This window comes from Camelus dromedarius, chromosome 34 (assembly GCF_036321535.1).
Source record: "Camelus dromedarius isolate mCamDro1 chromosome 34, mCamDro1.pat, whole genome shotgun sequence".
Classification (NCBI taxonomy): domain Eukaryota; kingdom Metazoa; phylum Chordata; class Mammalia; order Artiodactyla; family Camelidae; genus Camelus; species Camelus dromedarius.
The window spans coordinates 13,968,345-13,994,377 of NC_087469.1; the positions used below are offsets into that span (position 1 = coordinate 13,968,345).

General features: G+C 55.3%; 1 protein-coding gene across 4 annotated transcripts; it reads left to right on the forward strand.

The window, feature by feature from the left end:
• On the forward strand, nt 1-24,289 carry SLC37A2 (solute carrier family 37 member 2). Of its 4 annotated transcripts, none has more exons than XM_031443433.2 (19): nt 1-966; nt 12,339-12,420; nt 12,898-12,991; nt 13,122-13,200; nt 14,739-14,874; nt 15,282-15,358; nt 16,083-16,249; nt 16,793-16,830; nt 17,096-17,248; nt 17,577-17,667; nt 19,128-19,190; nt 19,478-19,563; nt 20,028-20,076; nt 20,246-20,319; nt 20,593-20,671; nt 20,798-20,895; nt 21,141-21,205; nt 21,428-21,484; nt 23,006-24,289. In XM_031443433.2, the coding sequence occupies exons 1-18, from the start codon at nt 908-910 to the stop codon at nt 21,456-21,458; spliced, it is 1,521 nt and encodes a 506-aa protein (XP_031299293.1). In that variant the 5' UTR covers nt 1-907; the 3' UTR covers nt 21,459-21,484; nt 23,006-24,289. The 4 variants fall into 4 exon arrangements, with proteins under 4 accessions (XP_031299293.1, XP_010984801.1, XP_064338261.1 ...); XM_064482191.1 differs by lacking the exon at nt 1-966 and adding an exon at nt 4,150-4,635; XM_031443434.2 differs by lacking the exon at nt 1-966 and adding an exon at nt 4,642-12,261.
• The last annotated feature ends 1,744 nt before the right edge of the window (nt 24,290-26,033 follow it).

Consider the following 26,033-nt stretch of genomic DNA (forward strand, 5'->3'; position numbering starts at 1 on the left):
AAACGCTTCCCTCTCCACCCCTATATAAGTCACCCTTGGGTTCATATTCAAAGATCTTACAATAACTGCTTTTTACAGGTGGAAACATATCCTAGAAATCTCCAGGCTAGAGGCCTGAAGGGCACTTTTAGGAGCACGGAATTCTGTGCCGCAGATTGGCCCTTCACTGCTGCTTGGCGGCTTCCTTCCAGTAGGGAGAGCGCTTTAGCTGTAGGGCTGTCTCGGCGAGTGTGGAATGGGGGCGCAGTCTCTCTGTGAGTCCAGAGTGGTAGGTAGGGTCCCGTTTGGCTCAATGCAGAGTCCGGAGTCTGAGTGGGACAGAAAGTCCCTGTTGGTTGCCTAGGAAGTTACATTTGGGGCCAACATTGTATCTCCCTGAAACACCTGCGCTCCGAGGGGGCGCCTGTACTCAGACCAGTATCTTGTGGAGGACCACTGGGGGTCAGTCCTCGCCCTCCTGCGTGCCTCAGTTTCCTAGGCTGTGCCAGGGCCACTGCTAATCAGGAGAGGAGGGCGCTGCACGAGCAGCTGTGGGCAGACGGAAGGTCACACAGATTACGTCTGGGATCGCGGCTTTCGGTTCCCCGGAGGGAAGTGACCCGGAAAGTGCAGGCCCGAAGATGGAGCCTCCAGAAACTCGGAGGGCCGTGGGTCCCTAGCCCAGAAGCAAAGCGCGAGAAAACTCCGGTGCTAGCAGGCGGCGGCGGAGGATGGGCAGTCAGTCAGTTTGCGCCGGAGGGCGGTCAGGTGCAAGGGGGCGGGGGCTAAAGGCCACGGGTTGCGGGGTCAGGGCGGGCCGGCGGCGGGGCATTTAAACCCCTCTGGCTGCCAGCTCCGGACGCGTGCCCAGCCCTGCACCCTCCTTCGTCCGCCTCCTCTGCTTTGCCTCGGGTACCGGCTGGGCAAGATGAGGTCTTCCTTGGCTCCCGGCGTCTGGTTCCTCCGTGCCTTCTCCAGGGACAGCTGGTGAGTAGGGCGGCAGCGGTGGGCGCGCGGCCCGGGAGCAGCTCCCCGCCGGCCCTAAGCGCCCGGGGCCAAAGCAGCCTCCTTCGGGAGACCCGACGGGAACGGCCGGGAGTCCCAGGGCGCTTCGGGAACTCTGGCAGGATCCGGCCGGTCTCCTTCAGCGGCGCCGGCCAGGGAGATGGATGGCACGCACTCCCTAGCTGACTCAAGTCCCCCTAGACCTCGCTTTCCCCGGGACGCTGTCCCTTTGCGTCCTCATCTACGCACACGCTCAGGGGCAGACCTTCAGAGCGCCTCACTTTCCTATCACTGAGCACCGGGGGTAGGGGGCGGACTTGCAGGCTAGGAACGGAAGCCAGGGTGTGGTGGAGTTGCTGAAAAAGTGATCACTGGTCATTGGAGATGTTGAGTGTCCCTTTTGGTCCTTTTAGCCCTTGGATAACACCAAGACCAGAACCCAGTGGTCCTGGGAAATTGCACTGAGGGATTCCCGGCCCTGAGAGAGACACCAGGGGAGGGCATACCTCTCAGACCAGAGCGGCAGCTGCTCCTCAGCCGGGTGGTCACCCCAACAGTTGGCCTGAGGCTTCCAGAATAGTTCTCCTGACCGAGGAGGCCTGAGGAGGCCATGGACATGTTGGGGTGTGGGGCGCAGTGGAGAACTTTCAGCCCCATCAGAGGCAGTTTGCTTGGTCTGCACAGTGTTTTTTGTTTTGTTATTTGTTTTGTTTAATTTTATGTTAGTTGCCATCATTTACAAATTGTGAAACTTGTCATGGATAGCCAGATTCCTGGCTTCTCTTGCAAAACAGACGATGTAGCAATATCAGGCCTAAATTCCCAAATTATATCAGTAGGAGATGAGGAGTCCACTTTAGCTGGGGTACGAGCTCTCAATATGACCACTTGTTCCAGTTTTAAAACAAAAGATCCTACATTCCCAGCTTCCTCAGTCCTGGGCAAATCAGAATGGTCACCAGAGGCACTTTCTAACTGGTGACAGCCCTCACTGGGGACAGTCCTCATCACTTCCAGCCTTCCTCACTCACTTAAATTACTTATTTGGTCCTTTTTGAGTTTAGGACTGATAAAAGATATTTTTCAGGAAAAGATAAGATCATGACTCTCACAATGATGTAAAGATGAACATGTGTTAAAAAGATTTTATTTCACTCATAAATGAGGGAGCCAGGAGATGTTATAATTGGCACAAAAGAAAATCCAGGGTGGGGAGAATGGAGAGTTACTCTTTAATGGGTGCAGAGTTTCAGTTTGGGAGGATGAAAAGTTTCTGGAGATGGATGGGGGTGATGGCTGCACAACAATGCGAAGGCACTTAATGCCACGGAACTGTACACTTTAAAATGATTAAATCGTAAATTTTATGTTACATACTGTTTTAACACAATTTTAAAAACAGAGAATACGAAGAACATGCCCATTTATAAGTCAGGAATATTGAGGCAAAACTGGTTGGAAGGAAAGACTATTGAAACTCTATCATTTCATAGATATATTTTGTATGACTTATCAGTTACTTACTCTTTCAAGCAATTCCAGGTCAGTGGAAGGTGAGATTCAGATAATTTGGAAGGGTGTCCTCTAGGCAATGCATAGTTTTCCAGAGAAACACAACTTTTTTTTCTACAGTCTGCCCTTCTGTGATCAAAAATAGTCTCAAAGGAAGATTATTCTTGATCACAAAATAAGGGGTCAGGTAGGGAGGAAAAGGTATTTACAAATGTTTCATTTCAGTTTGCAGAGTCTTCTTAATTGTTATGGGTTACAGGTATCTTAAGAAGAAAGAGAAAGGGCTTCCTTATGTATTCAGAAAATTGAATACTATAACATCAAGAGTATTCCAAACGTAAATGACAACTGGTTCATTGCATCATATGTGAATAATTCTTATTCTGCTGAATCTTGGGTTAGCAACCTCATAAACCTGTCAGCTTCTTTACTGAAGAGTCCTGGAAATCCTGACTCAGTCCACTGATATGTTTTTAAAGATGTCAGAGTGCTGTCATCAGAAATCTGTACCCAGGGGTGAGTACCTGGTACAGGGCTTTTCTGAGACAGTTCTAAAAACGTGTGGATTAACTTATTACTGATAATTTTCAAAAGCAAATGACCTGATGAGAATTCATGACAAGAATAATGCAGCTAACAAGGAAATTAGTTTTTCCCGAGGAATGTAAAAAAAACAAAATAAAGCCAATCCCCCCCAAAATTAGACAATGTCTAAAAACCCACTAAAGCTAATTTCAAAGAATATGGTGAGCATTACATCTGATTTATAAAAATGAATGAAGATAATTTTTATAGTGGAAAAAATCTTGAGATATATAAAAACTCTGAGACATAATTTATATAATATACCAAGGAGATACCAAGAATGTCAACTTAAGAGATTTAGTAAGTCTGGAGTAAGTCCTAAACATCTGTGGGAAAATCAGATATCCATCCTCAGTTGAAAACCACTGACCTGGAAGATGCTAAACTCAAACTGAAGAAGCAAGGTTGCAGCCCAAGTAACATTTAGAGTCATAACAGAAATCATGACTGGTAACTGTACTGTGATCATCAGGCACAGCACTGCCAGGGTGCTGATCCACAGAAACAGATCATGGACCAAAAGGGCACTGAGGAATCTGTAGGAGTTTCTCATAGAGCAAACAATTTCTGAGATGCTTAAATAAATAATAACATTTTATTTCTGTTTTCCCTTAATAAACAAAACTGCATCTCATTACGATATGTACAAAATTGTACCTCTCTGCCACTCTTGTCCCTATTATAGAGTCTCATTCATATATATTAATTATATCCTTTAACCAAAGTAACTTATATTTCAGAGAAAATGGGGGGCAGAGAGAGTGCATCATTATAGATAGCCTGTCCCACACCAGCATTTTAGAAGAGCTCAGGAACACACACAACTTTTTATAGCCACACACGTCATTTACACACTTCTTCAAATGTGAGTACAACTACTGTGTTTCCCAACATCTCCCAGGTTTAAGACGGATATGGATAGGGGGTGGGGTATGGCTCAGTGGTAGAGCTGGTGCTTAGCACACAAGGTCCTGGGTTCAATCCCTAGTACCTCCATTAAAAAAAAAAAAAAAAGACAGCTATGGATTGAAATCCTTTCACCACTGTATACCTTGTGTAGTTAACTTCTCTGAGCCTCAGTTTCTTCACTGGTGAAAGTCAGGTGGGTTCTTGAAGGTAAACTCAATACGTAAACGTTCTTGACCTCCCATGGCTGATGGAGGGCACTTGGTAAGTGTTCTTCCTCTTCTGTCCTGATGCGTGTAGGTTTGGACTTCTAACAAACACTAAAGCCTCACTGTGGTTCCTGCTGTGAGCACATTATCATGTTGTACTCTGAGGCCTACAGAGATGATTAAAACATGGTCCTACTTTCTTGGAACTAAGGAGCAAGCTGCAGAGAGGGTGTGTACTCTCATTTTCAAAACTTGCTGCTTCCACACGTTCCAAGGAGGGCATTTCAGCAGAAGTGAAGAAAGCAGACCTTCCTGGATTAGGACACTGGAGGGTGGATTGGCCCTTTGGATTCCTCCCCTGTGCAGTGAGGATGCTGTTACCACCTGCCTCATTAGGCGGCTGTGAGGATTGAAGATTGTTGGGAGGTTGAGCACTCAGGTCAGTGCCAGGCTTGTATTAAGTACTGACTCAACATCAATTATTGACTATTATTCTACTCGCTTTTCATTCCTACTGTGCCAGGCATTGTGTTTGTGGTTCACTGCCAGGTCATTGTTTGTTTCCCCACCAAATTCCCCATCATATGGACATAATGAAGCAGAGAAGTTCTGTAGCTTGTCCAGCAACACGTAACTAGTAAATGACTGAGCTGAAGTTGAATCCAGGTGACTTGGACTCCCAAGTCCATGGTCTTCCCCACTGTCCCTCTGGTTAGAGGAGGGAGGAAAGATCACATAGTCATCTGGCCTTAGCCATATCACTTAATCTCTCTAGGATCCAGGTCCTTTAAAATGGGAGTAATAGTGTACCTCTGTCACAGGGTTTGGTGAAATGCTATGAGAAGGTATTTAAAGCACTTATCCCAGTGCCTAGCGTGCAGTTAGTACTTGGTAATTGCTTGGTGCTTGTGAGTTTCAGTGGAGGGAGGGATTCACTTTTATTAGGAGGAAAAGTCAGCAATTGACATGGTGGATCTAGAGGTATTCTGAGCAGAAGCCGTGGAGAAAGCAAAGGCATGGAAGTGAAGACATATCCTGTCCCTTCAGGACTGGGTCATGTGTAGCTGTGCTGGCTGGGGTGCGGGGTCTGAAGGAGCAGCCACTGGAGGTGAGGCTGAGAGGAGGCGGCCCCAGGTGTGCCTTCCTCCTCCTGTTAGACCCTCTGTCAGGATGGGGTGGGCAGCTTGCTCACAGCCTCTCAGGGTCCTCCCCGGCCCTGGGCCTGGCCAGCGCCCTGCCTCTGTGCCAGCGTGTGCGTTGGGATTTCTGGGGGCGGATGGCACCATGGGCATCTTGCCAGAGAGGTGACTGTGGCTGGCGCTTAGGGGGTTGGGCCCATTTCCTGGGGCCTGTCAAGGGGAACAGTTCAGGACTTGGAGAAAAGAGGCCTGTGGGAGGAGGGCCAGGTGATGCAGCAGCTGGATGAGCAGGAATGGGAGGCGGGGGGCATTGGGCAAGCACGAACACAGGAGCTGTCAACTCTCACGTTACTTAGTCGTCTCCCACACCCTGATCGTCGCACGTGAGCCAGAAAGACCAAGGCTGGCTGGTGGCGGCATCTGGGACGAATGGCTCACCCTCCGGAGTTTGCTGGGGTCTCACTGCCAGAGCCCTCATATCTCATTTCATTCATCATTAGGGTAATCTCGGGGGATGAGAGTTTACTATCTTATTTAAAGGGAGATCAAAGTGACGCTGAGGGGTGAAGTGTTACCTCAGTTAATCCTTATGGCAGTCTCGTGTGACAGGAGTTTACTGCCTCATTTAAAAGAAGATCAGCTGAGGATGAGGTGAGAGGCCTTGCCCTAAGTCACAGTAACAGAACCAGAAGTTAGGACTCAGCCTCTTTTGGTCTAAGTCTAACGTTCTTTTCCCTCTTCTGCTGTGGCCTCAGATCCGGGGCTCTGGATGCTCCCAAAGCAGCTTCCTCTTGTCTTACTTTCCTGGTAACTGCCAAGTGGTGCCTGGTAAGGGCAGCAGAAAGGGCTCCTTTAAAAAGAGCTGTGATGTTGGGAGGCTGCCCTGTAAAGGAATGAGAGATCCTGGAGGAGGACCTGGAGGGCTGAACCATCCTCCCCGGCTCTACCCTCTTCCTTTCCTCAGGTTCCTCATTGTGGGGGCTGATCCCCGAAGAGCACGTGACCTTATGGCACTCCCCTCCCCCATTCATGCATGATCGCTGTCTTCTCCGCCAGCTGTCCTCTACTTCCTCTTCCTCCCCGCTGTTTCCTCTTTCCCTCCTTACAGAGCAGACTGATGTGCACTTCCCTGGTTGGGGTGGGGCTGTCAGCCTGCGGTGCCACCGACTGGTCTAGGAGGCAGCAAGGGTTTGGGAATGGTCTCTGTGGTTGGCCAAGGCCTTACTCTTCCAGTCAAGCTGTACCACCTGAGTGCCGAGACCGGAGATGAGCTGTCCCAGAGTAACACCAGAATTGAGGACAGACCTCAGGGGCAGAGTCCGTGAAGCCCATGACTCCCGCATCTGATTGTCCCTGAGTTAGTGTGCGGGGTAAAGGTAGGGCGGGTGGCATTACTGCTCTAGCTCTGGCCTCTGGCTCATGCCTCCTCCCCTGGATCCTTGCTGCAGGGAGAAGGAGCAGATGAGGGGGAGGAGCCGTGGGGCTGGGCCTCCAGAGACTCTGAGAGGAGGGTCATCCTCTTACCTCCCTGGGCAGGACCACAGCTCTGCCAGCACCAACACATTTCCATCTCTGCCGTTTGCACAGCCTATCTTCAGAAGAGACACCAGCTTAATACCCTTGACCATTTCTTCCAAACCCTCCCAGCTGTCACACTCTTCCAGAGTTTTCCCAGGTGCCCACACAAAACCTCATGCTGGAGCTAAAAGCCATGCCTTTTCATTCTGTCCAAGCACTCAGTGTTCCCCTACTTAGATTCCTCCTCAAGGCAAAACAATCTAGCCTATATTTTCCTGTCTCCTACAAAAGATCATTATCTTACTTACTCATTCATTCTATAAAGTCCTGGGCTCCTTGTGGTGACTAGCCAATGGCTCTGCTCTCTGGGAAGCATCCTGGAGCCAAATCCTGAATCAACTTGATCTCTCTGAGCAAGCGCCCAGTCCCGGCTAGAGGAAGGGTAACAAGTAGAGGCCTCCTTGGAGGGGCTTTCTGCCCCAAGATGGTTCCTCTGTCCTCACAGGCCCTCCCAGACATGGCCTGTCCCTGTCCCATCTGGTAAGCAGAAGGCCTGGCTCAGGGCTCTGCCCCATGCTGTCTGTTCCAGGCTGGCCTTCCTCTACCAGTGGCAGTGGACGACTTGGCAGGTGGGGAGGTGGGCCTGGCTCTTACTGTTCCTAGCCTTTTCTCCTTTTCATATCTGCTGAGTCCCAGAACAGTCCCAGGATGGGCCACCGAATTCATTTCCTTAGGGCAAGTGCCAAGGTCAACTGCAGCCACAGCCAGCCCAGTCTGTCACCATGCCAACCAGAGCAGCCCTAGCCGTTGAGGGCTGGGCTGAGGCCAGGAGTAGTGGCATTGGTCAGTGAGGGAGTTTAGGTCCCCACTGGCCTGACGTGGGGATAGGGGCCGTCAGCAATGTGGTTGGAGCAAGGAAGAGGCTTCAGGGACTAGGGGCTGAGTGGGTAGATGCTGGAGAAAAGGGGCCTCTCCCCACCGTCTCCTAAGGTCAGCGTCTTTCTGCAGGGCTGTTTCTTATTTTCAGTTGTTGTGCTGGTATTGGTGGTGGTAGGTCCTTCGGGGTGTTTGCTTTTCATCTGTTGCTGCTTTAGCGGACACTGTTCTTTGTCCCTCCCCGGAAGCATTTCTAGTGCAAAGTCTTAACAGGGTCCATAAAGCCATTATCATACTACTTTGAAAAAATAAGTTGGACTGTCAGCTAATAGTTAAGAGATAGCTAGTCCACCTATCTGACTTGGTTACTCAGTAACTAGTGCTGGGTAAGGGGAGGTGGGACTGTAAGAAGTGCCACTTCTTGCTAACAAAGACTTCGAGGGCCACGGGGCAGGCAGCCCCACCTGGGACAGTCTGTGGGCCTCACCAGGCACGTTCCTGGGTCCCTGGCCTGCCTGCCCAGCCTGGCCCAGACTAGGCTTCCATGCGCCCCTCACAGCCACCCTGGGGCTGGCGAGACAGAGCCCAGCCGTGTGTATTCTTCCCCCTGCACACTTTCTGGGGCCTCTTGATTCTGTAAGAAGCGCTCATGAGAAAAGAAGTGAAACCCACGGGTTCTCCATGACGTCAAGTCTCTTTCCTGTGAGTTACTGTTAGCTTGTCAGCCTTGGCCTCAGCCCAGCCCTTAACCTGCCCGATGTCTCCAGTCCCCCTCTGAACAATGGCACCTTAGGCTTTTTCTCAGAAGAGCTGCCAAAGTAGAATGGAAAGAGGGCTGGACCAAGGGGAGGCCTGGCTCCATGTCCGCTCTGCCCAGCTAGCTGCACGGTCAGGGTTCGTCTGCCGTCATGCTGGAGCCCAGGCCGCAGCCCAGAGGAAGCCCGTGCCAGGCCAGTGTCACACAGCATGTGTGAGGACCTCTTCCCCCCGACCCAGGCCCTGCTCCAGGAGTCATGACTCTCCTGCTATCTTGGGTCTCTACTGGGGTTGAAGTCAGAGCTGGGAGAAAGATCAGGCCAGGCCCCTGGGTAGGGCTGGAATCTCGCAGGTCTGCATGTCTGGGACCTCTGCTGAGCCTCCCAGTTTACTCCCAAGGGAGCGTTTGGGCAGGCCCACAGGCCAGGCGAGGGCTCTGGTAGCTTTGGGGTGTCTTTGTGTTTCAAGCCCAGGTCTGCATACTGCGAAGGAGGAGGAGGGGCCCGTGCTGGCCTCCAAGTCCCTACCTTAGAGACAGTCCGGGGCCTGGAACCCCCGCCACCTGGAGGAGTTTGGTGCCAACCCCCACGCTATTCACCTCCCATAGCAGAGCTGTATGGGCTGCCTCAGCCCCCTCTGGCTTCCCTTCCTCAGAGTCTGAAGTAACAGTAGCTGTCATTTTTAAGCGCCTATAGGGGGTCAGGGACATATAAGAGCTGTCCTGTGCATCAGCTCACTAACCTGTCGATAGCCCAGTGAGAAAGGTGATAAACCCTCCACTTTTCAGATGACAAATAGGTTTAAGGAATGAAATCAGGTTCCACCTTATTCCTAAGTCCTTGCTCTTTTCCCTTACAGACACCAGCTCCCTGAAATGCACCACAGAGCGTCCCCCAGTAGCCATGTGCCTGGGGAGTGGCTGGCAGGATGGATAAGGCAGAGGGAACTGGTCCTGCCTTCTGCTGGGGGCTTGCCAAACTAATCAGCAGGGCAGAGCCCTGGGTCTTTACCTGGCTTAGCCTGGGTCGCATCTAGAACTCTCTGACCTAGCAAATCCCACCCCTTTTCATTGACTTCCCATCACCCTCAAGGGACAGTCTAAACTCCACAGCTTGGCACCCAAGGCACTCCGTGACCTGCCCCTCCCTCCTTCCCAGCTACCTCTCCTTGCATGCTTGGCTCCTTCCCACCTTCCAGATATCCTGAGCTACACACAGTTCCCCAAACAGGCAGTGTTATTCATGCCTCCACGCTTTCGTGCGCAGACTTCCCGCTCCCTGGCACCGGCTCCTGCCTCAGCCCCGGCAGGCCTGGCTACTTCCCGCTTCTTTGTGAAGATTCTGCTGAAGCCTCACCCCCAGAATCCTTTCCTGACTCTGCTCCCATCCCAGCTGGTCTCCGTGTCCCTGCGTCCATGTCGTGCAGGGCTGCCCTCGTTAATAGCTCGGTCATGGCCATGCTGATCTGTGAGTCCCCGGAGATCTCTCTTACAGTTTCTCTGGCCTATTGCTGGGTCCCTAGCACCGTGCCTGGCGTGTATAGGATGTGGGCGGGAGGGCAGTCTTGTTCTGCCAGAGAAGCACGATGTCAGATGTGGGCACGTGTCTGCTGCTCTCACAGCTTCTCCCACCTGAGTTCTGGAAGAAGAGGACACCAGGTGAAGGAGGAGAAGGGAGAACAGCTGGGCTGGCAGAAGTCAAGGGAGGGTGATCTGAGCTGTCTCCTGGGTGGGCAGGTGCTGGCACTCGGGGTTTAGCAGTATGGTGGGAGGAGGGAGGCGGGGCAGCCAGGCTGTGTCTTTTGACCCTTCCTTGGCTCCGGCCAGCTCCTGAGAGGGCTCGGTGTGGCTGAGTTGCAGCTTGGACCTCACTGCCAGGCTCATCAAGGGCGATCGGTCAGCTCCAGGGCCTTGGGAGTCTTTGAGACCCAGAGATCTGATTTGTCACCAGGGTCAGTGGCTGCATCCATGTGGCAGCCAAGATAGGCTCAGCTGAGTCCTGGGGGTCTTGAAGGTGATGCAACAGAGACCTAGGGACCAGGCTGAGAGTAGCATCGTGTTCACCTGCTTCTGAGGATGTGGTTGGTGCTGTCATCCACGTGCAACTGATGAGGAAGCCAGAAGCAAAAAAGGTTTAGGAACTTGCATTTGGTCACACAGTAAATTAGAGGCATCCCTCAAAGCTTTCAGCTTTTTTCCAGACCAGGCAGCTCCCCAGGCAGGGCTCCGGGTGAATGTTACCTGCAAGGCTGTGGTTTTCTCCCATCCATTGCTCTTTGAAGAAGTCCCTCTCCAAATTCTCTCAGAGAACCTCCCCAGATTCTAGAAGTCCCTAAACAGGGACTCATGAGCCATTTGCCAGTAGGAAAACATTGCTTCCACCAAGCTTGTCCGTGTGGGTCACTGTGACAGCCCCTTGGACTAACCCCAGTATCCCTGGGGGACCACTGGTGACCCCCTCGTGCACCCTCAGGAACTGGGAGCCAGAGAGGCAGGGCTGGAAAGGAGAGTGACATCCAGACTAGAGAGTCGGAGCTTTGTTCTCGATGGAATAAAGAGCCACTGCAAACCGTTCAGCCTGGTGATGGAGGTGGCGTGTGCACCCTCCTGGTCTTCAGAAGATAAGCTGTGGGGCAGTGGGGAGGTTGAAGATGGAGAATGAGCCCAGGGCTGAAGTGAGGAGGGGCTGGTGGCCCAACCTGAATCCAGATGCTGCTGAAGGCCCCTTTATTGCACAAGCAGTAGCCTTCATGATGTGCTTGGGGGAGATGATTTGGGGGTTTGGAGGCAGATCCCTGGAGAGGGCAGACTCAGCCTCCAAGGGTTCTGGCCCTTCGGTTCATGCAGCCCAGGGAGAGAAAGGGCTTCAGGGCCCATCCTCGCCTGCGTCCCCAACTTCTCCATAAGCTCTTTAATAAACCAGGCTCTGGGCTTCCTGTGGGGCTGGCAGTCCATTCTGAGGTCTATTTTCCATGTACTTCCTGGGTTTGGGCTGCTGACTGGGCTCAGCTGACGCCACGCTGGGGAAGCAGACGATGACTCAGGAGGCCTTGGAGGCCCTGCCCCGGACCCTCAGGAGAAGGGAGGCATGGGGCGTGCAGGGGAAACTCTGATGGTGCGTGGCTGAACTGTTCTTTCCACCCCAGACCAGGGCAGGGGATGAGAGGGGGGTGGCTGGGAGAGGGCACATGTGATGTATGAGCCACGGGTGGAAAGAATGACCCTTCTGTCCAGTCACGTGGACTAGCCTGGGACCAGGAAGAAGACCTGGGTTTGCCACCAGCTTTCCGTCTGCTGCCACGTCTCCATCTGTTTTGGGCTCTGCTCTGACTGGGCTGCAGCCAGTGCTGTCTGCTGTGTTCTGGGCTTAGATGGAGCCTTGTCCTCGCTTTAAAGATAGACGCCCCTCCTGCATCAGCCTCCTACCCGCTTTTGCCTTTTCTGGCATTTTAAATATGGTTCTCTCTCCCTGCCCCCATCTCTCTCTCTCTCTCACACACACATAGAGGCACCCTGACCCTAGTGAGGCTGAAGAGAAGCCAAGGTGATGGGGAGCAGGGGGAGGTGCTCTGGTGTCGTCCAGGGAGCTCGTGCTGGGCCAGCGCTGTCAGGTCCCAGGAGTCGGGACCAGGGAGATAGGCCTCCCGAGCACCCTGGCCTCTGTGCGTCTGTTCCTACCCTCCCCTTGGCCTCTGCCCCAAGGAACTTGTGTCTGGAGGGGAGCCCGAAGGTCGAGAGCGGCGGTGCTGAGACCCTGAGGCTGCCAGAGGAGGCACAGGTGGGATGCGTCCTGCATGCAGCGGAGACGGTGGGGCCGAGCCTCTTGCCAACCCAGATGCCCACCTTTTCCTGCAGGTTCCGAGGCTTCATCCTGCTGATGACCTTCCTCATCTACACCACTTATCACATGTCCCGGAAGCCCATCAGTGTTGTCAAGGTGAGGCTGGCCTGGCAGTGAGGAAGAATGCAGGAGATGCGGGCCCTGCAGAAATACCCTTCAGTAGGATGGTCTGGAGCTCGGCCCGTAACCGCCGTATCCCCTGCCTTGGTCACCGAGCCTGCTCCTCCCCCTGGCCGACTCCCGCTTTCAGCAGCTCTTTTTCCCAGGAGTTTCCCCAGCGGCTCCCTTTGGGTTATTCACCAAGACAGCGGTGCCAGGGGCTGTGGGTGCACCCAGAGAGCGGGCACCCTGCGCTCCGCGGGTTCTGCTCGTAGACTCCCCTTGCCCCCTCACCAAGGCTGCTGTGGCCACTTGTCCCTGGAGCCAGGGGAGGTGCCAGAGGAAGGAGCATAGAGTCCAGGAGGCTGGGCGGCAGGGCTGGTGTGGTTGGAAAGGTTGCTTGCTCCTTTCTGGGCTGAGTGGGCTGAGGGGCCACAAGATGACCCCCGACCTGTGCATGCGCTGCCTCCCCAGAGCCGTCTGCACCAAAACTGCTCAGGGATAATCGAGCCCGTCAACGGGAGCCACAGTCTCAACGACACCACGTGGTGCAACTGGGCCCCGTTTGGTAAGAACAGGGCAAGTTGCTCTTCCCCAAACCCCCCTCCCCTCCCCAGGAAAGGGCTGTCTGGGGCCAGAGGGGCTTCTTGCAGGGGCAGCCAAGCAGCCAGCTTTTTGTCTCTCCCATCGGCTTTCAGATCAGAGCAACTACAAGGAGTTACTGGGGGCCGTGGACAACGCCTTTCTCGTGGCCTATGCCATCGGCATGTTCATCAGGTGAGAGGGAGGCCGAGCCTGTGACCGTCCCACAGCAGGATGGTTCGGATCTGCCATCTCCCCTTGACCAACCTGGGGGCAGCGGGGTCAAAGGGAAAAAGGTGATGGCTCCCCCAGGTGGAAATGAGACAAGACCCTTCCACACAGCATCACCCATCACCGTCCGTGCTTCCATGGCCGCCGAGCCTGCTCCTTCACCTGGCCAACTCTCACTTTTAGTAGCTTTATTTCCTGGAAATGCTTTCCTGGATCTCCTTTTGAGTTTATTCAGTCAGATGGCAGTGCTGTGGCTGGAATATGGTTTGTCCTGGGCCAGGGTCCTTGAAGAATAGCCCTGGATGCCAGAAAAATCCCAACATGGCTTTTACATAGCAACCATGGTTTGTTCCCAGGAACCAAAGATGACTAAGGCAGGGTACCACCTCCAAAGAGCTCACAGCCTAATGGAGTGACCGGTACCCCAGCAGCCAGTTATAAAACAGTGCGGTGTCTCTGTGACAGAGCTGGTGATGGGGCACCCTGGGGGCTCAGAGGGAGTCGCTTAGTCCAAGCTGGGGTTATAGAAGTGGGGCTCAGGAAGGCTTCTCGGAGGAGATGACAGGAGTTGAGCTCGGCGATGGAGAATGGCTCGGCGGAAGGGATAGCACGGGTGAAGCAGCGTGATCTGGGGGGTGGGGTGGGTCCACAGAGTGAAAATTTGAAGGAAGTGGTGGCAGGAGATGGGGCTGAAGAGTGAGGTCATTGTGGTCCAGGCTGTGGGCACAGGAGAGCCACTGAAGGTGCCAAGTTCAGATTACATTCAGACAGATCACTGAGGGTGACAGAAGGTAGACTTGAAGGAGGGCAAGACGAAATTTCAGGTCATACCAAGGAATGGATGCGATTGTAGCCCAGCTGAGCTTCGAGGAGAGCTTGAGTTAGAACTGTGGTACTAGAGGGGAGCAGAAATGACACGCTGGAGAAGTGAGAGGTGCAGTGGTGGGGCTTGGAGACTGATGTGAGGGCTGGGGCAGGACACTGAGAGAGCTCCGTCGTTTCTGGTTTGAGTGGCCAGGCATGGTGGTGCCACCCAGTCCAGTGAGGGAAGCAGGACAAGGTGCTGAGTGGCAGTTTTGTGGGGCATCTAAGTCAAGACGTCCAGAAGTCATCTGGGTATGATCCTGAAGCTCTAGGGGAAAGTTCAGGCTGAAGATATGCAGTTGGGGCTGTTGAAACATATAGGTGGTGGTTTAAACCATAAAAGGGATGCGAAAGAAAATGCATGAGAAGGAGTGGTCAGCCAAGGGGAGCGAGGGGGCAACAGTGACATCAGTGGGGCCCCAGAGAGAACATTCAAAGTCAGCAGCATCAGATAAAGCAAAGGACCTGGGAATGGAGGACTGGGGGTGTCCCTGGCACGTGGCAACACAGGGGTCATTGGTGGTCACCTTGGAAGAGTCGTTTCGGTGGCTTTGGGCGGGGGGGAGGGGAGAAGTAGTAGGTAGAAAGTCAAGGGGCGCAGGTGGTGGAGATTAACCTCAAATCCAACTCTTCTGCAGTGGCATTTTTGGGGAGCGGCTCCCCCTCCGTTACTACCTTTCGGCCGGAATGCTGCTCAGTGGCCTTTTTACCTCGCTCTTTGGCCTGGGGTATTTCTGGAACATCCACGTGCTCTGGTACTTCGTGCTCATCCAGGTACACGCCTCTGTCTGGCACTCAGGCCTGGGCACAGAAAGCGTCCTTGAGGCTTCTGGTCCTCCCCAGCTGCCCCTGGCTGATGGCAGAGGTGGGCCCCGTGGGCTCCCTTCCCAGCCCAGTGCCCCTTTATTACACAAGCTGGGTCCTACTTCCCACATCCCAGGTCAGCCTTATTCGCTCAGTGAGTCCGCACTGAGCACTATCCTCAGGTCCCTTGAGATGCCCGTGAGGCCTGGTCTCTGCAGTGGGGAACTCGGGCCACAGGAGAAGTCAGCGCGTGGGTTAGGTGGTGTGTGCACGCACAGGAGGGAGGGAGGGCTGTAGCATGGGCGGTGGAGGGACCCCCTCCCAGACGCTGAGCTGCTCAGCCGGGCCTGCCCCGCCGCCCTCCTCCCTCCTTGCAGATCTGCAACGGCCTTGTCCAGACGACGGGCTGGCCCTCCGTGGTGACCTGTGTTGGCAACTGGTTCGGGAAGGGGAAGTGAGTGTGACGACGGAGGTGGGGTGGGCGATGCCCGAGGGGGCCTGGGCCGGTGAGGGGGCCCATGTGGTCCCAGCATAATTTCAAAGTGAAAGATGAGAAACAGGCCTCCATCTTGCTGACTTTCATAGGCCAAGATACAGATGTTTTAGTTACTAAAAGCAGTACTGATTTTCTCATTGGTAAGGTTTTAATCCTTCAAACCTGCAACCTTAGTTGTGATTTTTCCTCATAACAGATGAATTTCCATTTTGCATGAAGACAGAAAACAAAGCCTATAAAACTGTATATGCATGTATGTTTTTTCTTGAACTGGCTTCTGTGCAAAAAATGTTTCTTTGGGGCAGGGTTTCTCCATCTTGGTCCTGTTGACATTTGGGGATGGATAACTCTTTGTTCTGGAGGCCGTTCTACACATTGTAGGATGTTTAGTGGCCTCCATGCTCTCGATGCCACTAGCACACCTGGGCTGGGACAATCAGAAATCTCTAGGCACTGCCAGTGTCCCCTGGGGGCAGAATCAACCCCCAGGCTTTGCTGCCACTCACTTGACACCAGAGAGCCCACCCCCTGCTCCCTGGCTGGCGTCCTGGGGCCTGGAGGCTGCAGGCAGTCAACTTCTTGCACTTGACCAGGACAGCTGGGATGAACCCTGTGCTCCTCTTCTTACTGTTCCCGCTCTTCTCTCCCTCCTTCCCTGCCCCTCCCGGCGCGCTCCCTCCAGGCGGGGGCTCATCATGGGCATCTGGAATTCCCACACGTCTGTGGGCAACATCCTGGGCTCCCTGGTCGCCGGCGTCTGGGTGGATGGGCAGTGGGGGCTGTCCTTCGTGGTGCCGGGCATCGTCATCGCCATCATGGGCCTTGTCACCTTCTTCTTCCTCGTTGAGTGTGAGTGGACCCTCCCCTCCCCCTGGGGCCCAGAATCGAGGTCCTGGGAGAAGGCAGCTGGTGCAGAGGGGAGATTACTGATCAAGGAGTTGGAAGAACCGATGTGTGGGACAGGCGACCTCTCTGAGGCTCAGTTTTCTCACTTGTAAAATAAGAGTATCAACGCCTACTTCCTTGGGCTGTTGAAAGTTTCAGTGAGAGTCTGTAGTAAGGATGGCAAACCTGGCTGATCTGAGCGTGAGGAGGAACAGGCGGACTCCACAGGATGCTCGCCATCTTTGCCGCCTCTTCCTGGCTCCCTGACAGCCTAGTAAGTCAGCTTGGCTGGGAGTGTGGTCACTTCGTAGCCAGAGAGCGGAAGTCCCTGGGGCAGTCATGACACAGGTCATTGTGAGGACACCTAGGCCTGGATGGTGGTCTCCTGAGCCCTGGTTCCAGGCTTCCTTGTGCTGAAAAGTCGCTACCTTGGAGGGTGGGGACTACACCCCGTGCAAGGTGAGGGCCTGGCCTGCTGGGAAGCTGCTTAGAAGGTTTTTCTTTCAGACCCAGAAGACGTGGACTGCACCCCTCCTCAGCACCACGTGAGTGTGGCCCCCAGCCCTCCCAGTCCCCGGGGGCCTGGGGAATTGGAGGAGGGGGCTGTGCACAGTCACTCCGCAGGCCGGAAGGCTGGCCCTTGTGTGGCTCCCGGACAGCCTGCTGGGCCTGGCAGGAGGATGATCCAGTCCAGGAGGGGGACATGTGCCTCTTCCAGCTTGGGAGCCCCTGCCTCTCACGTGGGTTGTCCCTCCAGCTGGTGGGAGCTGGTACGTGGATGTGCCCATAGCAGGGCTTCTCTCTGCTCAGGGTGAGCCAGAAGAGAACCTGGACAACCCTGAGGACCCTGCGAACAGACCCCACGCTAACAAGGAGAGCAGCCTGGAGTCTGCTGGCAGCGGCTCCAAGGAGCCAAGCGCTGGGCCTGCTGCCATCAGCTTCTTTGGGGCCCTCCGGATCCCGGTGAGAAGTTTGTAGAGTGGAAGGAAGAGAGAGGCTTTCTAGATTCTTCTGCTGGATATCAAGAGATGATCTGCAGTTTCTGGGTTTCTTTCCATGTGATCCCTAGGGAGGGCGGCCCTGGGGAGGGGGATGTGGGAGGCCCGCCTTGACACAACATTCGAACCGCAGACACCTTGCCATCACTGAGATGGGACGTGTGCTCGCTCGAGGCTGCTTTGTGTGGTGGGTGGTGGGAAGTGCAGGCGGGGCCCTCAGATGCCGGTGGGGCTGCACCAGACCAAGGATGCCTTGCACCCCTCTCCATCACGTCCTCTGTTATGCTCCCCAGGGCGTGATCGAGTTCTCCTTGTGTCTGCTCTTTGCCAAGCTGGTCAGTTACACCTTCCTCTACTGGCTGCCCCTCTACATCTTCAATGTGGGTGAGTCACAGGGAGGAAGGGGTGAGGGGTCTCTGAGGGGGAAACCTGTCATGTGATGCTTATGACTCCAGGAACAGGCAGGATTTCTGCTGAACCTCTCAAGCAGAAGGAGATTTTTATTTTTCTTTAATGGGAAGCTAAGCCTCTTAGACGACCCCCTAGACCCCTGATTCCAGCCACCTTTCCTCCCTTGGCACTGAGCTGGGGTTAGGAACTCAAAGCTCTGGGCTGTAATCCTCCCTAACTTCTCCTCCAGCATTAAGTGTAGAAGAAACCCACCCCCAGGCTTCTTGGCTCATAGGTGGGTGGGATGGGAGGGTGCTAGAAAATCTGCCTTTTGAATGCCTCCAGGAGTCCCTTGAGCCTCCCCCAGCCCAAGGAAGAGGCCTGCTGAGCTCCCCCCAGTGCTTGTGGTCTGGCGGTAAACACTGTCGTCCTCTTCCAAGGGGCTCCCAGGAGCCTTGAGGACTTGATGCCTTGTGCCTAGTTCTGTTGGGCTGCCCATCTTGTGGACCTGCTCTCCTCTGCCTCTACCTCTGCCCCTGCCCAAGGATGGACAGATGAGGAGAGGACACTTTTGTGGTTGAAAAAAGATGTGTATGTCCACCGGTCTCAGGTCTCTGGTTTTCCGCAGGTGGAGCTACTCTGTCAAGGAGCAGTTCCACCCCCAGGGCCGCGGAGCTCCTCCAGGGCCAAGGACCTCTCACCCAGGGCTGCCCTGCTCATTCCAAGCCCTGTGGGAGGGACTGGGCTGCCTTGCCACACAGTATGCTTGCACGGAACAAGATGCCATGGGAATTAGTCAGGGCTGAATCTAAGCCGGGACTTGCCCCCAGCTCTCTCTGAGGGGCCTCCCTCACAGACAGGGCTAGAGCACCAGGGAGACTCTGTGGACACCGTGACTCTTTGTTCTGTGACCTTGATGCTGACTTTAAAATATGACTCAACCTTGAAGGCTGAGCTACGATTCAAGCTTCTGGACATCCTTTTCTCTAATCCTAGGGCAAGGGCTGGGACCTGAGGTCCCCTTTTCCCTGCGAGCCTTCCTGGCTGTTTTTATTAGCAGGGACCTCAAATGGAGGTGAAGCACTCCTGGCGGGACCTGCCGCTAGGTCAGGGGCAGAGCAGGAATGTGCTGGATGAGCTGAGGCTCCGTGAGAGCAGTTGTGCCCTCCGTGGGACAGTGGTCTCCAGGGCCACATCCTAGTGCTTTCAGAAGAGGCTATTCCAGGTGGTCAGGGCCATCAGACAGGGGGAGAAGTCAGTACAGGACTGGGGGCCCTTCCCAAACAGCTGCAGACTCACTTGGGACCTTGGCCAATCACTTTCCCATGGGCCCCACTCCTTCCTCTGATCTGGTGCTCTGGATCAGGTGCTCTGCGGGGACACTTCTGGCGGTGGCCCTCCAGGAGGTCTGCCCTGAGCCCCCAGGTCTGAACACATGTTCTTGTTTTCCACAGTTCACTTTAGTGCCAAGGAGGCCGGGGACCTGTCCACGCTCTTCGACGTTGGTGGCATCATAGGTGAGGCCGTGCCCTCCCTGCTCTGCCTCTAGGCTGCATTCCCCTCTTCTCTTGTGGGGGTGCAGAAAGAAGGGACAGGTCCAGTGGGACGTGACCTGAGCAGGTGGCATCAGAGAAAAAAGGGTTCCTGCCCAGCTGGGTGGCCCTAGGAAAGAAGGTCCTGGTGTGTGTGTGGTCTTCCCACGAGCCGTGGGCCTAGGGAGGGCGGCAGAGGGAGAAGCTCTGCTGGCTGTGGGCGCCCAGGCCCGGCGAGCGCTGGGGCAGCGTGCGCGTCGTGTGTGTTCCAGGCGGCATCTTGGCGGGGCTCGTCTCTGACTACACCAACGGCAGGGCCACCACCTGCTGTGTCATGCTGATCTTGGCTGCCCCCATGGTGCGTATAACCTCTAGGGCAAGGTACAGGTGCACATGCGCGTGTGCCCGGGCCGCTGAACCGTGCCCGCACCTGCGCATCGTGTGCACACGCCCTTCTCTGTGTGAGTTTGCACACCCCCGTGGGAGGGGGAGCCGAGGTTGGCACAGGAAAGAAATCCAGACTGAGAATTTTGGAAAGGGGCTATTTGGCCTTGGTGGAGAAGGAGGGGGCAAACTTCTTGACCAAGGAACAAATAAGAGATGGAGGTTGACTATGAGAGGAGACTTTTACGAGGGAAATAGTAGCTTAACACGTGTTAGACCTTGTATCCCTGGGACTCGTGAAGGCTGAGAGGTCTGGGTATGAGGAGGGAAAGGAGGAAGGGGATCTCTGGGGTTCCCCGACTTCTAGGCTCCAGTCTGACACAGGGGCCCGCATGGAAGCCAGGGTGTGACTCTGCCTGTCCCCTTCTTCTCTCTTAGATGTTCCTGTACAACTACGTTGGCCAGAATGGGATTAGCATCTCCATAGGTGAGCAGACGGTCCTGCCTTGGGGTCCCACGAAGCTGGCTTGGGGCATTTGTGGGAGGCTGAGGGAAGTGGAGGCTCTCAGCCTGGTGCCTGGGGGACTCACCTGCTCTGGGGCTGGGGGTGGTGGGGGCCTCTCCTCTCTAACTGGGCCATTTCTTCACCACCTCAGTAATGCTGATTATCTGTGGGGCCCTGGTCAATGGCCCATATGCGCTCATCACCACTGCTGTCTCAGCTGACCTGGTAAGCGGGGCCACCTCCCTGAGGCCAGGGATCACTTAGGGGATTGGTCAGGGCCTCTTTCTCTAGGTCTATCCCCTCTGTCTTCCCCCCTCCCCTCGTGCGCAAAGACAAGATCCTCAAAGCCCTTCAGAATCCGCCATCAGGCACCCCCCACCTTTCCTCTCAACTCCCAGCCTCAGTTGCTGCCTCTCCCCGAGCCGGCCCCTCTGCAGGGACTGGTCCTGCTGGTGCTGCGTCTTGGTTGGGCCTCCCCACTCTGCTGTCTCTCCCCAGGGCACTCACAAGAGCCTGAAGGGCAATGCAAAGGCGCTCTCCACCGTCACGGCCATCATCGACGGCACCGGATCCATAGGTCTGTGACTCCTCGCTTTTAGCTCTCGGCAGCTGAGCCGGGGCCTTGTCTTGGCAAACTCTCAGGATGCTGCCCTCGTGTGGGCGGGGCGGGCCAGGGCCTGCTCTGAGGCTGTGCTCCATGCAGGTGCGGCTCTGGGACCTCTGCTGGCCGGGCTCATTTCCCCTACAGGCTGGAACAACGTCTTCTACATGCTTATCTCTGCCGACATCCTGGCCTGCTTGGTAAGAGTTTTGGGGTGCACAGATGGGTATGGGGCAGGGTCCCGTCCAGCGGAGCTGGACAGCTGGAGGTCCACAGCATTGGCTATTTGGGGCTCTGGGGCAATGAGAACAGCTCCCTGTGCTCAGAACCACCTTGTCTCCAGTGGTGACCCTAATGACACTGTGAGCTCACCTGGCACCGGGGACCACCCACGTGCTCCATGATGATGTTGTCCCCCCTTCCCTCTGTGCGGCTGATCCCCCAGCTCCTCTGCCGGTTGGTGTACAAAGAGATCCTGGCCTGGAGGTCATCCCTGAGAAGAGACAAAGGGTGAGTCCTCCGGGGGTCTGGGGGGACAGCTGGGCCCCACCTCCCCAGCCTGCCTTCTCACGGGCGTCAAAACCAGCGCTCGGTGGCTCTGCACGTGTCGGAGCCCAGCTCCAGCCCAGGCGTCAGGAATGTGGCTCTGGACCCCGAATATGCTCCGTGAACGCCCTCCCCGGCCACCGGCCCCACTAACCTATCCTCTGTTGTCCCTGTGTGTCTCCATAGCTCTAGTGTGGCCCTAACCCACGCGCGGTAGTATTTTCCTCAAATCCCATGACTTTTGTGAGTATCTTCTTCAAGTCTGTGACCAGTGTGCCGTCAGCATGGGACTTGCATGCAAAGCCTCTCTCCTCCAGTGCAATTTTTCCAACTTTCTCTTTTTCCTTGGGGGCCAGTTCCAAAGACTCTGAACCCGTCTTCCCGCGATGCCTGGGAAGTGTTTCCTAAGGGGCCTGAGCTGCCGTGGAGGCTGGCAGCCTCTTCCCCTTAGGGAGAGTGGTAGGCCTTTGGACGTACCCCCAGGACAGAGGAGGCAGCATCCAGGGAAACCGTTTTCCCTCTGAACTCCGACCTGAGCTGTCTGTGCCTCCCGCAGTTCAGAAACTGGGGTCATCTGGCCCCTCTGCCTGGGGTGTGCAGAAAATGCAACTACCCGGCGAAGCCTCTGGAACAAAACCCAAAGCTGGCTTGCTGCGCTCTCTGCCTGTTGCCCGTGGTGGCGGGTGTGGAGGCCACCCAGATAGGCGCGTGGCGGAGGCACGCCTCGCGGCTGGCGCTGTGGTTGGCAATGTTCTCTCGTGACCTTTCTGGCTTTCCTTAGGAAGCTCTTGCTAATGAGAAGCTACCAGAGCAGTGGACCTGGTCTGAATGGTAAATGAGGAAGAGCCCACTGGGGTCACGGTAACCAGCACTGTACTTAGAGAAGTACCTCCTTTAAGGAAGGTGTCATCCTGGTTGGGGGTGGGGGTTGGAGAGCAGGAGGCATTAAGGGAGTATCTGTCCTGCCCTGCCTCGGAGGGGGAGCCGGGGTGCTCCTTCCCCCTGCCTTCCCCGGGCCTGGCCCGAGGGGACCTAGGGAGGGGAGGAAGCGAAGCAGAAAGGGAAAAGAATGAGCGTGCGGTCAGCTTGCACGCTGTGCGTGAGCCGAGCCGGACGTTAGATGTACCCGCTTACCTCTCAGCAGCCCTGCGAGGTAGGTGCTCTCACTCAGAGATGAGAGGACGGAGGCTCAGAACTCACGGAATATACCTCAGGCCTTCAGCTAGTCCCAGCAGAGTCTAAATTTGAGCCCAAGCATGTGGGGCTTGCTTTTCTCTGCACGGCTGCCATCCTAGGCTGGTCCTTCTCTCTGAGGAAGGCCTGTGTGTGCGGAGCAGAGTTGCTTGCTGGGGCAGAGGGAGCATGGGGCTTGGAACCAGAAATGCTGGACAATCCTGACTTCTCTGCTCACTCGCATCTGTAAGACCTTGCACAGCTTCTCTGTACGTCCGCGTCCTTGTGTGTAAAATGGGGGTGCTTATTTCTAAACACCCAACAGGGTAGACCTCAGGCAGCGACAAGATGGGATGTCATACTGTTTTGCAAACTGTCAAACGTGGTACAAATGTTGCAAAGTTTTTTAGCATCATTCTGGCTTGGTGCTCCCTGCCAAAGAGGTGACAGGGAGCACGAATTATAATGAATGGGGATGAGAGGCAGTTATGATGGGGCCCTAGGAACTGGCCCTCCCTGTCCCCTCCACTGGGGCAGGAGCTTGTGAATCCGTGTCTCACTTTCTCTTCCGTGGCCTCTCTCCTCACGCAGGTATAGAGAAATGTGAGGCCCCGATCAGGACAGAAGCGTGGAGGGCCCCCGCCGGGCCCCAGAGTGCTCCCCCACAGATGGCTGAGGCAAAGCCTCTTGACCCGACAGCAGCTGGCCCAGCCCACGGGCTCTGACGGGCCAGGAGACTCCACAGGAAGGGGACTGCCAAGCTTGAGGACACGGAAGACCCAGGGGCCTTGCTGCAGGATGGAAGGAAAGTGCCCACTGAACTGGGAAGGCATCTTGAGACCAAACACTAGGCCGGCAGCTCCACGAGACCAGTGGATCAGTTTATCGCGGGGTCACTTACTCATGGGGTGGGATCGGGGTCGACTCAGGTAGATACACTCTGGAAGCATTCGCAGCTGCACTCTGCACCGCGGAGGGGCCGTTGGGACGATTTTGTAGTTAACCTAGGTCGGGGCAGGAGCTTGGAAGGAGGACAGGCATTCCTAAGTTAAGATGATGAATGGATAACTAGTCGTGTGGGTGCCGGGAATACGTCAGGGAAGGTTTTCATCATTGTTTGGAGACTAACAGAGCATAGAGGCTACCTGGTCCTAATGGTTATTAAACAGTATCTATTAACTACAAGGCCCTTGATGACAGAGGAGTGATTCACCACACAGCACAGTCCTGGGTGGAGTCAGCAAAAGAAGAGGAGAGACTGTGAGGGCCCAAGACGGCCTCAGTTACGCTGACAGCAGTACAGGTGTGAGCTCTGGAGGCTGTGGGCAGAAGGGTTGGGGATCGGGGCTGAGTGTGGTCTCCGTTTGGTACAAGAAGGATATGCTCAAACTCCTGCTGCTTTAGACTCCAACACAGAAGGCAGAGTTTCAGTGGAGCCAAGGCCTGGAAAAAGTGTCTCCTTCTCACGTTAAACTTGAACCTCTGTAATCAGCCTGTCCCTCTAAGTGGGTATTTTCAAGCCACCCGGCCCCTCTTTGTCCCTTTGTCCACAAGCTGGTTTTCTCCAGGTAGCTCCCCCCTGTGGCACCTCTCCTACCCTCCGTTTGATCCTGTTTCTAACTCTTGATCCGTTTTGATTAGAGCATTATTGCTGTATCCTCCGGGGCCAGGACTAGGGAGAGGCGAGGAGTCATCACTCCCGGGCTCGGACCTGTGCCGCCCCTGAGAGTGAGCGCCCCCTGCCTTGCTCGAGTCCCAGTCCTCTGTGTCCCCAGGGACGGTGGCACATCAGGGCAGTGCTGTGGGGAATGGTTTGGGGTGGGGTGGGCATGACTGAAAATACCAATATATGCATTAAATATTTTGATAACGAAATGCCAGTGGTTATTGAGTGCTCACTGTGCACCAGCGCAAGAAGACCGACCCTGAGCACAGGCGCTAGGGTGACAAGACTAGCAAGGGGGGAGGGGCTGCTGGCTGCATCCAGGCGGCTGTTCTGTGCGTGGTTTGTGGCTCTCTGCAGCCGGCCTCTTCTTCCCCGTGTTCCCGACGTGCTTATTCTGCCCCGTGAAATCCCTGGGTTTGCCAGGCTGGCTCTTGGCGTTTCTGTCTGCCCTCTGAAGCTGCCCATCAGCACCCACAGCGCCTGTGCCCATCCTTGTCAGGGCTCGTGGGAGCTCTGGGAGTGGTGACCCAGGACCACAGGGCAGTGTGCTGGGGCTGCCTGCAGTTGGTGGGTGCAGAGTAGGTGGTCGTGACCACACTGATGGCCCTCAGGGCCAGCCTGTGGGGACCAGTGCATTCACTGGATACAAATCCCTGCATGTTGAAACAAGTCGTACACACGCCAGTGGTGACAGATAGGATGTCTCAGTCTGCCTGAGACGCATTCTGGCTTTGAAAGCAGGAGCCAGGCAGGCCGTCCAAGTCCTCAGGTCCCATGGTGGAGCTGTAGCCGGAGGGCCAGGTCTTCATGTTCACGGACGCTTCTTTCAACACCATGTTTACCTGACAGCAACACTCAGGGGAGCCACCAGATGGCACCATCATCCCACGGTAGCGCCCGCATGGCCAGGGCTGCCTTTCTGCTTCCAGCCGTGTATGGGGGGTGGTTGGGGGGGGGATTGAGGAGGGTAGCAGGTAGGAGGTGTGGCAGGGAGGCGAGGTTCCCTCACTGGGCCGCTTCCCCCAGCAGGGTGGAGGCGAGTGGAGTGTTGCACCTCCCTGGGCGCTCACTCGGGCGGTCCCCGCTTCCCCCTCCTCACCACTCCCCAGTCGCTTTGAGCCTTTTCCTCATTAGAAAATGGTACTAAAGTTGCCGACCTCAGAGGCGCCCTCTGACGGGAGACGGCTCGGGGCTAGAGGCACCCTTGCCCTCAGGGGCTTGTCTAGTCAGGGGCTGAGACAGGACCATGGGAGTGCTGAAACACTACGGGAGAAAGCCCTCGGGGAGGTGACTCACGTTGACCCACCTCGACGTCCAGCCCTTAGGGTCGGGGCTGGCAGGGGGGTCACGCCAGGGGCAGTGGGAGGAACATGTGACCATCCAGAAGGAAGAAGGAGCAGGACTTGGGCCATTAGTTTGATGAGGTAGTGAGGGGACAACAAGGAACGGGGAGGGTGTTAAAATGAACACGTGTCAAGCCCCCAGTACCTTAGGCACAGGGACCGGAAAACGGATCCGTGTGGTGCTGCGGAGATGCACAGGGCTTGTGGGGGCTCGGGGCGGCCTCGGACATGAGGGCTGGGGCTGGAGGTAGAGTTTGGGGCCCCCACCCTGAGACTTGTCCTTGCACACTTGTCTCCCAGGCCCAGGGTCCCTGCTGCACCGCAGTTCTGGGCACTGACTGTCCCCAGAGGCCCAGGACCTGCCCCCTCTCTGGGCCTCGGCACTCACTCGGGGCTAATGCAGGAGCATTATGTTAATTAGTTATTCATTTAATTTAACTTCACATTTGGTCTCAATTAAGCTTAAAGTGTTCTTCCTTATAGATGTTACAACAGCCCTTGTAATTAAAAAGCAGTAACTCTTTGCATTTCTACTTTAGAGATCCACTGGGAGGCTGGGCTAGTGGGGGGGGAAGAAGGGGAAGCAGTCTTGGTAGATCTTAGCTCTCTG